Source organism: Triticum dicoccoides, chromosome 6B (genome assembly GCF_002162155.2).
Source record: "Triticum dicoccoides isolate Atlit2015 ecotype Zavitan chromosome 6B, WEW_v2.0, whole genome shotgun sequence".
In the NCBI taxonomy this organism is placed as follows: Eukaryota; Viridiplantae; Streptophyta; class Magnoliopsida; order Poales; family Poaceae; genus Triticum; species Triticum dicoccoides.
In genome coordinates, this window is record NC_041391.1 from 99,487,416 (window position 1) to 99,502,945 (window position 15,530).

Genomic DNA, 15,530 nt, shown 5'->3' on the forward strand with positions numbered 1-15,530 from the left:
GTATGGGTGATGGGCAAGCTCAAGGGGGGTGGGTAAGGGTATGGGGTAACTCCACCCGTACCCAAATCCTGTGGGTGCCATCCCTGCCCCGGGCCGCCCGGCAATCGGCGATCCTCCATTCTTCGATCAGTAAGTGTACATGTAATCTATATATGCTTCCCCCGATCGATCCCTAGATTTCGTTCATCATTTTCTTCCCAGGGTATCACCCAATGCTGCACCACATGTCCACATCTCATATCATATAGTATGTGTTTCTCGCAGCTCTACTATTCGAGGCTTGCCCAACATGGCCTTTGCTGGCGTATCTCTCATTGTTGACGGCAAGCTGTGCGTCTCCACCAAGTCGGTCATCAACTCGGGAGCAGATACCGGGTACCACTTGCTGGTTGTCGAAGGTTACTTGCGCACCAGAGAGACTACTCCCAACGGCGAGTCCATCGAGTCTCGTCCTTTCATTGTTGGAGGCCGTCGTTGGATCATTGGCTACTCACCTAATGGCGATTCCTCGGATAATGAAGAATTTATATCGCTTGAGCTTGCCCTTGAGGACGATATCGAGCAGGGCGTTGAGTTTCAGTATGTCTTCAGTTTCATTGACCAGCCCGAGTTGCGGGTGCCAAAGCACATCCGCCAAAGCCAACCAGTTTACTTGGACGTGGATGAATTTTTGTATACCCAGTCTGAATTCATGAATAGGGAGGTTTTTGAAAGATCAAGGCATCTCAAGGACGACAGCTTCGTCATCCGGTGTGACCTTGTTGTCCACAAGTCGGCCGCGGACCACAAGGAGCAGGGCACCACCACTCTTCCTTTCACCGAATTGCCACAGTCTGACTTGCCAAGCCATCTTGGCGATCTCCTCCTGAGCAAGGAGGGTGCTGACGTCACGTTTGAGGTTGACGGCAAGGCGTTCGCTGCGCACCGGTGGATGCTTGCAGCCCGATCCACCGTATTCAAGGAACAGCTCTTTGACGCCATGAATGTGGGCACTGCTACATCAAGTGTTGTCAAGGTAGTCGACATCAAAGCAAATGTGTTCCAGTGCTTGCTTACCTTCATCTACACTGATGGAATACCCAAATTCGAGATTGAGGACACAGAAGAGAATGACACGGAAGAAGACTGGCTGCTGCAGCTCCTTGAAGCTGCAGACAGATATGGTCTCCAAAGGCTCAAGTCAATCTGTGAAGAGAAGTTGACCGAATTGATTTGTAAGGACACGGTGGCAGACATCATTGTCGTGGCTGAGCGGAACCGGTGCCTCTGGTTGAAGCATTCTTGCTTGGAGTTCGTCAAAACTAGCACAAATTTGCACACTGTTTTCACGGCTGATGGGCTGGAGCAAATAATCAGGACGTGCAGACCCTCCGTTCTCAAGGAGCTTCTCTCCAAGTTTGCTTCCTGAATCGCTTGAGTTCTATAGACCTATGGTTCATGATTCCTCTATATAAGGTCATTATTGTGTCCCTGATGCATATCCATATTATGACATACAATTCTGTTGATGTTTACCACTACTATTCTAAATGTGTGCGCAGTACTGAAATATGAAATGCAGCAAAATACTCTATTCTATGTGCTTTGCTTGAATTCATTTGATCATCCATGCATGGCTCTATGTTGAAATGTTGAGATGAAAATTTTTGTGTTGGGTGCATCCATGGATAACCTGCATCAGCGGTAAGTGCAAGAACTAGCCAGCAGCATACAAGTTCGTTAGCATGCTCCGTTCTCCGATCCAATTGAGGGTGCATGATGTTACAAATAACATAGATAAATCTTGTGGATAACCAAAGCAATGGTACCAAACTATCACAATAAGGTAAATAATTTGACTATAAGGACCACACATTTACTCGAGATAATTGTCGACATCCTGTGATACATAACTGATTTTGATTTGGATTCTTTTTCTTCATGAAAATAAGCATAACTAAACTCGGTTAGCATCATTCTGACAGTACCATATCCATGCAATCCATGTACACTGTACATGGCACAATTGCTCGATACGAGTAGCATGTACAGACAGTCAGGTGACTAATCTGTAGGAACCATTATACAGCTCAGTTCATACATGAATATACAGTGGCTATTACCTTTACATAGAAGATTGGTGAGAAAAAGAGAAATTCTTTTACAGCAACAGCCTAGCTCTCTGGGACTCATATCCTGCCTTAAGCTACTTCTGAGGCACTATGTGCCTTTACCACACTAGCAAGGAACTCCACCCCTCAAAGTTAGCAAACTCTGCTTTGAGATGCTGTATCAGATGGAATAAACAGGGTCATGAAAAAGAATGGATGACAGGGTCATAGTGTGGACTATGGAAAAGACACCAAACGGAAAATCAAGTTTCAATTCATGTAGCTAGACGATAAGGCTGATCTCGACTGATGTGGGGCAGCATAAAACATGACAGGAAAGGCGAACCCCGTGTATGTAGTAGGTAGTTATGTTTTAGCAAACTCTGTCTTTTGGGGGTTATAATTCATGAATAGTTCTTTTTAAATAAGAGGCGCACAGGTGATGCTTTTTGCAAATGTAGATGATCTGTAAGACTGTAACAGTGTGAAACATCTAGATGCAAGCACATATATACGATAATTTAGTGATCAATGATGATGAGTCTATTGTGTTGTAGCTTTCTAAAGCTGGAACAGGAGATTTTATACAACAATAGCTACTCCCTCTGTAAAGAAATATAAGAGTGTGTAGATCACACTACTTTAGTCATCTACACACTCTTATATTTCTTTACAGAGGGAGTACAAAATATATAAGAGTGTGTAGACTATTTGGAGAATACCTCAAATGGGGTGAACAAAATGAACGTAGCAAAGAACACCACATATTCACGGAAAAAATGATATTTAGCCTCACCTTTGTTTTGAATTGTGTCTAACCTTTGCTTTTCTCGCCTTCAAAGTACTTGAAGACGCCATATCCAGTCGTACCCCCGAGGAACAAGAGTACTGTCGGAGTGAACGACGGATACAGGTACTTAACTAAAAAACTGTCCCATTCTGTGGGCAGAAAACCTGCATTTTTCATAAGAAGGCTCAGATATGATTAGTTGAGTCAACAATTCCACAGTAGCAAAACCTTGCCCACCCTTAAAAAAAATTGTAACAGAGGCCAAAGATTTGCCTCATCCATTAGTTAAGGGAGAAATAGAGTGTTATGGTTACAAAGACGACACCCAAGCATCCACCAACATAGAACAAGGACACTACTCTCCCGGCATGATTAGACCCAAGTGTTTCGCCCCCGTGATGACCCAAAGTTTTGCCTCTTTCTTTATACCCTCAAGGAGGATTGTCGAGCGGACTTGTGGCAGAAGACCCTAGTATTTCTCTCATTCCAAATGGACTAACTTAGAGAATTTGGTTGATAAATGATTAACCCGGCTAATTTAGATCGAGCCAAGGCGACGATGAATTGCACAGCATCACGGAAGCAAAACTTCAGTTCAGTTAAAATCACCAAGTCAGCAGTACCATGGCAAACCTGAAAAATGCATCTAGCATTTACAGAACAAAGGATGTTTCTTCACACCAGACGCCACTCAAGTTAGTAATACGTAGTACTCCACTGCGCCGCAATGCTTCTTAACTCTTATCATATCATGGCATCCCCCTAAATTCCAAATACCTACGATATCTACGAGCAATGTCCACCAGATTCCCCATAGCAATAGCAGTAGCATAGGTAGGTGAATTACCGGAGGCGGCGAGGGCGAGGCCCTGGAAGAGGATGATCCCGCCGAGGCCCAGCCAGGCGAAGAGGAAGGCGCTCTCGGTGGCCTGTCGCTGCCGGACCTCGTCCTCCGTGAACCGGTTCCCGCGGCCGCCGGGGTTGAACCCGGCCTTCGTCCGCTGCTGCTCGAACACCGACGCGCTCCCCGCAGGCGCGCGGCGGACCGCCACGTCGGGCGGCGGCTCCAGCGCCTTGTCCTTGCCCTTGCCCTTGCTGCTGCTGCTCTTGGACTTGCCGGGCTTCTTCTTGCCGCCGCCGGAGCCTGAGGCCGCGAGGGCGCGGAAGAGGGTGCGGGGGCGAGATGGGGCTGGGGAGAGGAAGGACGCGGCGGAGAGGGAGGCGGAGGCGGCCGTGGCCATGGCGACGGCGTGCGGTCGCTGCGCTGCCGGCGCGTGTTGGTTATCTGTGGCTTGGCTCGCTCTGTGGAGTGGGCGGTGGAGGTGGAGGCGACGAGGCGGGTTTTGTGGGCTGGGCCGTGGAGAAGGACAGTGGGTTTTGTGCTGGAGAAATGGAGTCCGTTTTGTTTTGAGAGCTCAGGCCCGGTAGTTTCGGCCTGGCCTTCTGCTACAGTATGCACCCACAATCATCATTACCCTAAAATAAAAAAACCACAATCATCATTGGTTTTGCCAAAACAAGAGTACTCCTTGGTTTGAAAACTCAGAGAGGGAAATATTCCTTTACGGAGGGAGTCGAAAAGAAAGCAAGTTTTCGTGTCTTGAGATCGATTTGTAGGCATATGTAATTCTACATTCTCATATATTTTCTGACATAGAGAAGGGGTCAACGATGCATTGTCGAGACTCAGTGCAAGAGGACTACAACAGCAAGTGACACATGTTTAACTGAGTCAAATCAATTTGTAATTGCATCTTCTAGTGTGGAGGAAGTAGAACTTCGGGCATACCTTGCGGGTTTTCATATTCCTTTGGCTTTACATAGTCCCATCATTCTAGAAACATACTGCCTTTTGCAAAGTACTCCCTCTGTCCGGAAATACTTGTCACCAAAATGAATAAAGGGGGATGTATCTAGATGTATTTTAGTTCTAGATACATCCCTTTTTGTCCATTTTAATGACAAGTATTTTCGGACGGAGGGAGTACTACTTAGCTGATGAAATCCTGCACAAATCGACTCTCGTGGACTTGAAAAAGAGACTTAGTGGATTGCGAAATTTTCAATAATGCTAGAATTACAAAGAATCTGCAAAAGGTTTACTTAACCTTCAAAACTATTTCTCTTTCCCCCTAAATTTAACTGGGTGGGCCCCTTCATCCCCCTATTATCAATCAGAATCCTCCATTCGTATGTAAAAAAAAAAATTAAGTAAACTTCTGTAGATGTAACATTACTCGCAAAATTTTATATGAGCTATAAAATGGGTGGGGTTTTAATGTTTTACTAGAAGGGTTTGGCGCGCTTTGCTGCGCCGTTGGTGTTGTTGGATTAAAAAAAACACTTTGTCTCAAAATATAAGATGATTTAAAAAAAATCAAACCTTTAAGTTTGACCAAATCTGTAGAGAGATATATCAAAATCCATAATATAAAATCGGTATTTTTAAATTCATCATGAAATGCATTTCCATACCTTTTTGTTTAATATTGTAGATGTCGATATTTTTGCTCTAAACTTGGTCAAAGTTAAAGAAATTTGACTTTCTACAAAGCTGATGCCCCTTATATTTTGGCGGATGGAATATTCAGTTTGGCGGGTGGGGGAGATGATAGAGTGTGTTTTATTTTTGTTTACAACACGGTTATTTGGCGGGCCTTTCGTGGTGTGATTCTGGGTTATCCACTAAATATGCTATATTTATGTGGAAAAAAATTTGTGTCGGTGGTTGCATGTACTACTATATTGGTGCTACAATATCATATGGTGGTGCTTCTTTTTTTCACAAGGGGGGAGAGTGCGCGGGATTGATATGTGTTTATAGCCGATTGCCGCTGATTAATTTCAAAAATTGTTGGACCGATCAAAATCGTAAACCAAATCCAAAATTGATTACCTCAATTGAATGAAATTCTTCAAAATTAGGGAACATGGTGAATTAAAAGAATTGAATGGGAGATCTTGAGAAAGTTTTGGCCCAGTCAAAATCAATTGACTCAATTCTAAATTGAATACCTCAACTAATAATGAGGCCTTAAAAATTAAGAAGCATAGTGCATAGTATAAAGGAGTTAAATGAGAGAGCTTTGAGAGATTGTTGAGCTGGTCAAAATTGGGTGACCCAATCCTAATTGAAGATCTCAATTGAATATGGGCTCTTTAAAACTAGTGAGCTTAGTGTTATAGAGGATGGGTGATGTGCCATCGTGCGTGATTTATTGTGCAATGAAAGATTTTTTTTTATGCCTTTGATTTCATTAATATATGATTTTTTATTAAAAAAAGGTAAATGCACTTGACAAGATGTGTGCTCCCAGGTAAAGAAAACTTGCAAGTCAACCTGTGGTTGGATGTTTAATTAGGACGACAGTGGTATCTCCAGCCTATCAGAGTTTATATTCTAGATGTGACATTGGTGCTTGCATTATTTCTGGATTTTATGCTTCCGGCATGTTCTTCAGTGCGAGATGTTCCCGTCGATTACAGGGGAGCGACTTCGATTGTATTGTGTTGAAAAAAAATTATGTGTCTTGTAAAATTTTGGAGGAAAAAAAAGACTACATTCACGCACAAAAGAAAGAAAAACACAACATGCACATGGTAGCAAAATCAATAATTACCTGAAATACTAAACAAAGTTTTCCCTAAGGTAGCCCCAGGCAGGAGCTAGCATGTGCTCTGGGGAGCCATTTCGCCGTGGCGGTCAATATAATTAAGAGGGCGGAGGTGCCCATACAGCCGCTAATTTCATATCACAAGCAACGTTTAACACACCGGAGCGGAGCATATGCATGCACACACGCACAAAGCTTTAGCTAGCAGCCATGCATTATTAGCTGTCCCTTGACCTGAGACACGGATGCGCGTCGCACACCAACTAATCAACTAAAATAATTAGTGGGAGCTTTCGCACCCAGGACCCCAGAGTACTACGAAACCTTGTTAATTTTTAGTGCTACAGTGTACTTTTAGTGCTCTTCACTCACCACCAGTCACGATCACTGGCTCATTTGTATAACTAGGTAAACTAAACGCTAGCCCCTTTTGCACGGCCTTGTGCATTATAGTACTATAGAACTTTGGTAGTACAACATATGGATCGTCCCTTTTGTCTGCCCTTTGGCAAGTGCAGGGTTTGCAACCATCAGAAAAGTGAACTCGACTTTAAGCCCAAGCATTTGCAGGTGCTTAAGCTTAAACCTATCGTTTAGCTCGACTATGGACTATAGGTTGGCGTCATGTAGTATCTTTTACTCCTCTGTAAACAAATCCTATATCAACAAACTGGTCGGCCGTGATCACCACAACTAATTTGTTTTCGTGTAAATACCTGGGACTGTACTGTCACATAGTATTTACATAGTTGCACGGCAGCACCCAGACTGAATGAAGTGTAGTACTCCCTCTATTCATTTTTATAAGACGTTGTAGATATTTCAGACAACACCCAAAACAGTTCAATGTTAGCTGTCTGAAACATCTTATAAAAACAAACGGGGGGAGTAATACACACGTGTACTAACATAATTAGAGGGTGTTTGGTTCAGAAGTCCTAGGACTTTTTCTAATCCCAGGGACTAATCAAAAAAGTCTCTCTAGTAGAATCTTTTTCTAGTCCCTGTAGAAAAAGTCCCTCCCGTTTGGTTCCTAGGGACTTTTTAGGAGCCTTTTCTAGTCTCTAGGACTAAAAAGTCCATGAACCAAACACCCCCTTAGTCTTCCAGAGTCTCAATTGTTCGTTCGACGAAGATGACACGGGAGAAACACTGATAATAATATCTAACTCCAGAGGCGCTTGCTCATGGACTCCTTCGTCGGGTGAGCGTCCCCGGCGGCGCCACCCGATCTCCTTCCCCCGGCCTCCCCTGCTGCCGCCGGGACCAGATCTGCAATCAGCACGACGTCCTCTCTCTTCCGCCCCTCGAAGGTCTGCCCCCCGCGTCATCTGCATCGCTGGCTGCTCCCGTGTCCGTGACGCACCGATACTCGCGACGGCCACGCCATCTCCGGCTCCGGCCATTGCGCTCGCTACGGCCTCCCTCGCCACCCGCAAGGTGGATCCGTCCGTTCAAGGACGCGTCGCCTCGCGCAAGCTCCCCTGCACGCCAGCGGTGTCGGCAAGTACACTCCCGCCGCCAACTGTCCCCGTCCTCATTGCCGGTGGCATTTCCGGCTGGACGACGGCACCTTCCGGCCTCCTCTGCTTGTCGCCAAGCACCCAACTGCCCCGTGCACCTCCTGTGCTCGCCTGCATGGCGGACCCAGCAGGACATGTTTCCCCGCCGCCGCAGCCAAGCTTGGGCCATGAGGACGTCGCTGTTGGGGTGCCGGAGACAACTCCCGGCCCGTCGGCAGTGCTGCCCTGCCACGATGCCGGCCGCCCACCTGCTGCCGTGTTGAGCTCTAGCACCCTTGTCCCCGCTGCCGATGTTGACACTACAAAAAAATATACTTTCGTGATGATACGTGTTTGTCACAGTAGGTCGCGTTTTTTGTCATGCATGTACATCCATGACAAATTTATGACAGAATCAAGATAGTCATACCTGTGCTGTCGTAGAAGTGTTCCATGACATTACCAAAATTATCATCACGGAAGTGTCCACTTCCATGACGATAAATCGCGCGTCACAGAAGTGCTTTCATCAAGGGTGACCGACACGTGGGATCCACCGTAATGGAACGTCGTTAAGCTATCGGGTCGGGTTTTTGATCCGATAACCCGTTAACAGCCCCGACCAATGGGGATTTTCCACGTGTAAAATCATCATTGGCTGGAGGAAACACGTGTCGGCTCACCGTTGGGACAGATGTCATCCGCTCATTGGACCGAAGGTGCCTATGATACGGTGACACGTGGCATGGCCTAACAGAGGCCCATTCCTGTGAAAAGGCCGGCCCGTTTGACTTGGTCAAAAGGTGGCGGGCCAGCCCAAGGAAAGCCTATTAACGACCTGTTCGCATATAGCCCATTTACAACCCGCTAACCCAGGGCCCGTTATGCCCTATCCAAATTTGGCCCAGTAGCGTCATTTGGGCTGTCCAATATGGTTCAACCCATTTTAACTTTCGGCCCATGTGTGGCCCATGACTTCTTTCGGCCCATATGAGGACCTTTGTAACTCTTGGCCCATTAACAGCCCGTGGTGAAACTAGCCTGTAATGAACAGTGAATCACTTTATACCCATTAACAGCCCGTTTCTAGCCCAAGTTATCTTTCGACCTTCTCAGGGCCCATTGATTCTTGGGCTCATTTGCAGCATTCGATTACATCCGACCCGTTACTGTCATTTTCTGCTTGTGGGCCAAATTCAGCCTGCCGTTACAGTCGGTCCGTTTGCAGACCGTTAATACGTTGGGCCGTTTTCATGTCAAAAAAAACCCATTGGGCTGATTTCATAGAGTTATCAAATACGGCCTATTAACGGCCCGTTATGGTCCACGAATAGTACGGCCCATGATTGGCGAAATGATGATACGCCCCGTAGAAGGCCCATGGATCCTACGGGCCGTATGAGGCCCATGGATAGTACGGCCCGTAGAAGGCCCATGGATCGTACGACCCGTAGAAGGCCCATGGACCCTACAGCCCGTAGAAGGCCCATGGACCCTAAGGCCCGTATAGAAGGCCGATGGATCCTACGGCCCGTATAGAAGGCCAATGGATCCTACCGCCAGATAAAGGCCCATGGATCATACGGCCTGCAGGAGGCCCATGGTTACAACAATCCGTGTGTTGCCATGATTATTTTGGCCTAGTTACCAAAAATAGGCTATTGTGGCCACTAGAAAAAAACAGAAAAAGAACTGCAGTGACTACAAGCAAACAACTAAACAAGACAGTAAGGAAATAAATAAGCAAGCAATTAACGCTAGCCTATTACCCCTATTACACATATTACATCCACTGGGCATCAAAGTTCGCCACCAGTGCAAATATAGGGAACAAAGCAGCATATTACATACACTGGCCATCAAAATTGGCCACCAGTGCAAAAAAACGCGGCAGCAAAACAAGAGCATAACTGAAACAACTCCAGAAGAGCTCAAGAAACGTTATCCTGGGTATCCATCATGCTGGCAATAAGCTTAGCAAGCTGATTAGCTTTGTCCTGTTTGGCGCTAAAATCGTCCAACACTTTCTGTTGCACCAGAAAGTATGCATCTGAATGCTCCAGGGACTTCCACAGTCCTTCCGCTTCTTGTCGCAGCACAGCTGAGCGATGTCTTTCAGCTTGTAGTTGAGACTCAAGAAACCGAACTGATTTAGACAGTGAGTTTGAATAGCTTGTGCAAGCGGTAGTGGCCAGTAACTCGAACACTAAACCAAGACAGGACTTTGGGGTTATCTCGCTGTCTTCAAGATAGTCTTCCTCAGCCGTTTTATCAGCTTTGTTGGAGACCAACAAGGATGTGTCACTATCCTGAACCTTATTTGCATTACTTCCTTTACCATTGCTTAATAAAGCACTCTTTCCCAATATTCTGTCAGCATTCTAAAAGAAGAAACAAGCAGACACATAACAAGTTTAGCATGTACTAGTATATGAAACTCATTTCGGTGAACCAGTTCAGTAGTAAGGTGGACAGGATTAAACTGCCAAGTCTTCTATTGCCAAGTACTAGTACATAATAAAAGCATCAAACAAACATATATCTATGTCCTATGGTCACTGCATTGTCTTGCCAAATCAAAATAGAGACACGGTTCAAACCATATCAGTTCAAGATAAAGCAGCAGTGAAAGAATACAAAGCTGGAACACTACACGGCACAACAAGATTTCAGATGGGTACCACGGGTCTACATGTACAACAATACTATTGGCTCTGTTGTGATGCTAGTAATGTGCATGATATGAAAGTCAACTGTATACACAATTGAAATTAAAATCAACAGAGCTATTGATAAGAGCAAACCTGTTAAAGAAACATGCGTGAACATACCTGCTGTGCCATTGAAGTTTCGATTGGAATCTTCAATTTAAAAATAAGTTTGTATGAGTAAATACAGTGATACAAGAGCAAAGCAATCATAGGTAAAAAAGGCGCGCCTAAGCGAGCACTTCAGCGCGCCTAGGCTCTAGGCGTTGGCAAAACGCATTGCGCATAACTACGCATAATCTGTGCATAACTGCACAAAAGCATGCGCTTTGGTCAGTAAAGCGCAAGGTGGCGACAAAACGCATAATTAACGCCTAGCGCTTTTTGAACTATGATAGCAATTGAATCTTAAATTAGAACAATTGTTCTTCAGGTTTAGGCACTTGTTCTACATGAACAAAGTACATTAAAACGCAAGAATATAATACTTAAAAATAGAAAATGAGCTCATAGACCTTACCACATTCTTGGTTCGGGACCAATACAGAACAAGGCGTTCCCAGTCATCGTCCAGTAAATGTGTCTCAAGAGAACGTAAGGGAATTTGATGAGTTTCTTTGCCGGTGAAGTATGTTTTCTTCAGGTATTTCCGATACTGCCACCAATCATTCTTGAAGATAGCAGAGGTATTAGCATAGGTTACCTCATCCCGAGTTTCCAAATCGGTCATTCTCTATAGAGAAAAATGGGAAAAATTGCTGTATTATAACCATCATGGAGGTAGGATGTTATCACGCCCAATATGCGACCCTATCCAAAAGGAACTCGATGGTCCCACCAAGGATAGACCCGCATATTGAAACGCTTTTGCAAGGTGGATATCATTACATCAACATTACATAATAGATGGGGATACATACAAGAGGCATACAATGCCACACGAATACAACATCACAATACATAAGATCAACATCCGACTACGGATGAAACACAAACAGAAACTCAAACGACATCCACCCTGCTAGCCCAGGCTGCCGACCTAGAACCTATCCCCTGATCGAAGATGAAGCAGAAGAAGAACTCAATACAAGCAAGCATCGCTCTCGCGTCATGAACATCGCATAACATGTACCTGCAACTGTTGTTGTAGTAATCTGTGAGCCACGAGGACTCAGCAATCCCATTACCATGGGTATCAAGACTAGCAAAGCTTAAAGGGAAAGGAAGGGGTAAAGTGGTGAGGCTGCAGCAGCGACTAAGCATATATGGTGGCTAACATACGCAAAATAAGAGCGAGAAGAGAGCAAGCGAAACGGTCGTGAATCTAGCAATGATCAAGAAGTGATCCTGAACTCCTACTTACGTCAAACATAACACAGAAACCATGTTCACTTCCCGGACTCCGCCGAAAAGAGACCATCACGGCTACACAAGCGGTTGATGCGTTTTAATTCGGATCAGGTGTCAAGTTATCTACAACCGGACATTAACAAATTCCCATCTGCCTATAACCGCAGGCACCTTTCGAAAGATTATACCCTGCAGGGGTGTCCCAACTTAGCCCATGATAAGCTCTCGCGATCAACGAAGGATATACCTTCTCCCAGGAAGACCCGATCAGACTCGGAATCCCGGTTTACAAGACATTTTGACAATGGTAAAACAAGACCAGCAAAGCCGCCCGATGCGCCGATAAATCCCGATAGGAGCTGCACATATCTCATTCTCAGGGCACACCGGATGGGTCAGCCTACGAGTAAAACCAGACCTCGAGTTGCCCCGAGGTGGCCCCGCAGTCTACCCGGTTCGGACCAACACTTAGACAAGCACTGGCCCCGGGGGGGGGGGGGCTAAAATAAAGATGACCCTCGGGTTGGCCGACCCAAGGGAAAGGTATAGGTGGTGGTGAGGCAAATGATAAAACCAAGGTTGGGCCTTGCTGGAGGAGTTTTATTCAAAGCAAACTGTCAAGGGGGTCCCATAAATCACCCAACCGCGTAAGGAACGCAAAATCCGGGAACATAACACCGGTATGACGGAAACTAGGGCGGCAAGAGTGGAACAAAACACCAGGCATAAGGCCGAGTCTTCCACCCTTTACCAAGTATATAGATGCATTAATAATATAAGAAATATTGTGATATCCCAACCAAAATCCTGTCCACCATGGAGCAATCTTCAACTTCACCTGCAACTAACAACTCTATAAGAGGGGCTGAGCAAAGCGGTAACATAGCCAAACAACGATTTGCATAGAAAAGGTGTCAAAGGTTAGAGGTTCATGGAAATATGGGAGGCTTGATAAACAGGTGATAGGTAGCGCAGCATAGCGAAAAAGCGAAGCAACTAGAATAGCAATGATAGTAGTGAGATCCAGGGTAGCGGTCATCTTGCCTGAAATCCCGCAAGGAAGAAGAACGAGTCCATGAAGAAGACGAACGGATGAAGCCGAACCAAGCGTAGACGAACGAATCCTCACGATCGCAACGAAATGGGAACTATCGAGAAGAAGCACACAACATAGTAAACACACCACACATGAACAAGGCATAATGCACAACAAGCATGATGCATGACAAAGCTACATGAAGCTACTCATGGCAAGAGATGATGCAAACAAGAGCAACACATCAAGGCAAGTTTAAATGAGGCCGGAAACAACATATAACAATTCCGGTAAGTCCTCATATGCATATTTCAAAATTGGTCCAGATCTGAATAAACATTATGTTCAAGTTGTTAAACAGCAAGTTAAGATGCACAAAGATGATCTACACGAGATTCTAGTCGAGTTACATATAAAGATCATTTAGTTCGGAGCTACGGCCTAGAAGATATGAGCAAAACAAGACAAACATGGCATTGATGCAAAATGCACCCAAACATCAAGAGAACACCTCAAAACAAGGATGCAACATGATAATATGAAACTATATGCAAAAACAAGCAAGTTTCATATAGAGCACACTCAAAACGGAGCAACGGTTCAACACACACACATGAAACAAGTTTAAAGGACAAGCTGTCCAAAACAGCAACTAGGCAGATTGCAAGACCAAAACAACATGCTACATGACTTCAACAAGAAAACAAAAGACATGGGCATGATGTACAGGTAAAGCATTACAAAACATGAACACTGAGCTATCTCCAGAAATCACTAGAACATGCTCAAACACACATGGTAAGATTGCAAGTTATAACAATTTAGACTTTGCAGAAAATAACATCAGGTTGCAATGTTTAGAGCTATCAAACAACATGTTACAGGAACTTATCATGGCAAACAAAGGCATGGCATGAGCCTACTAAATGCATAGATCAAAAGTCCTTTACTGACCTTGAGCCAAAAAGGATCATAAAATATGATGGCACCCACGTAAACATGGCAAGTTATATTACAGATTCAAACATGACAGAAACAGAATTATGAAGGCATGTAGATGAGCTTGTGCAACTCACTACAGAGCAATACATGGCATGACAAGGCAACCAACAGTAAGAAGGCATGTTTGTGAAGCTAAGCATGGCAATAGCAAGTTAGGGTACATGGAACACTAGCAAAACACATGGCAACAATTGAACTTAATGCTAACAGGATGACAACAACATTATCAAGCAACTTTGGAGCAAGATTACAACAAGTTAAGGCAAGCTATAAATGCAACCAGGGGCATGAATGGATAGATCATGACATGTAGAACAAAACATATTTAATGATCATCTCCAGATTATGCATAGAATGACTAGTAGAAGCAGGTAGCATCGCGAAATAACAGATTCAGCCTAGCAAAACAGCAACAGCGAGTACACTACTTAACAAGCTCGATTCACTCACCACAAGTCATTGCATGACAAGATAAGCATAGCATAAGCAAGAAGACATGTTTATGAAACAAACCAAGGCAAGAACAAGTTCATAGCATGCAAGGATCAACTACAACAACCTTGGCACAATTGAATAAGATGTAAACAATCTGCCAGGAAACATTTTGAAGAAAAAGTAGAGCACAAAAATGACATGCTAGACTACTCCATAATTGCAACAAAGAGCATGAATGGATAGACAATAACCATATGTTCAAAACACACTTACTGAAGTATCTCAAAATATGCATGGATCTCTCTGTAGGCTCATGTTTACATGGCATCAAAATTACAGCAGAACAGGGACTAAAATCAGCAATATCACGAAGCCTAGTTTACATGCTTGTGCTAGTCACCATATTGATCACAAAAATACATGTTAAGCACCTCTGTAAAGAAGACATAGCATAGATCAAAACACATGAAGACATCAACCTCATAGGATGCACACATCAATCATGGCAAAAATGACAAATGAGCTTGTTCTGTTAACAGACAGCAGAAAACATTATGAAGCACTCTTGCAACGATGATTCAGGCATCTAGATGACCTCAAATGAATATGATGCAATGGAATGAAATGATGTAATCGTTAAGACGAACAATTTTACATATTACACACACAAAATGGAGCTACGGATGCAGAAATACAATGCGATGAACATGGCATGATAATGTAGAAATATTCGGGACTTGGTGGAAATTTCAGGGGGTCAACCTTGCACGAAAATCGAGGCACATCGGAGATGTCGCCGGAGAAGGATGGAGATGGCCGGAGAAGGGCGGATCCGGGCCAGATCTCGCCGGATCCGGCCGGGTCCCAGCGCGGGGAGGCGGAGGATGCGCGCTCCGACGGCGCGGGGTGAGGACGAGCGCCGGAGCTCCGGGGCGGCGCGGAGGGGATCCACGGCGGCGGGGCCTGCGATAGGGAGCGGGCGGCGGTAGGAGGCGGCAGGGCG

At 44.9% G+C, this 15,530-nt stretch overlaps 2 protein-coding genes across 3 annotated transcripts; one reads left to right on the top strand and one right to left on the bottom strand.

Annotated features, from left to right (window-relative positions):
- Nucleotides 1–259: 259 nt before the first annotated feature.
- Nucleotides 260–1,408, top strand: LOC119320842 (BTB/POZ and MATH domain-containing protein 1-like). The gene has a single exon (XM_037594771.1). The coding sequence runs from the start codon at nucleotides 290–292 to the stop codon at nucleotides 1,406–1,408; it is 1,119 nt and encodes a 372-aa protein (XP_037450668.1). The 5' UTR covers nucleotides 260–289.
- A 521-nt stretch (nucleotides 1,409–1,929) lies between these two features.
- LOC119325204 (protein LOW PSII ACCUMULATION 2, chloroplastic-like) lies at nucleotides 1,930–4,197 on the bottom strand. Of its 2 annotated transcripts, none has more exons than XM_037598953.1 (3): nucleotides 3,728–4,197; nucleotides 2,910–3,044; nucleotides 1,930–2,266 (listed from the first exon to the last, which is right to left on the bottom strand). In XM_037598953.1, the coding sequence occupies exons 1-3, from the start codon at nucleotides 4,119–4,121 to the stop codon at nucleotides 2,244–2,246; spliced, it is 552 nt and encodes a 183-aa protein (XP_037454850.1). In that variant the 5' UTR covers nucleotides 4,122–4,197; the 3' UTR covers nucleotides 1,930–2,243. The 2 variants fall into 2 exon arrangements, with proteins under 2 accessions (XP_037454850.1, XP_037454851.1); XM_037598954.1 differs by having other exon boundaries at nucleotides 2,887–3,044; nucleotides 3,728–4,194.
- Between the last annotated feature and the right edge of the window lie 11,333 nt (nucleotides 4,198–15,530).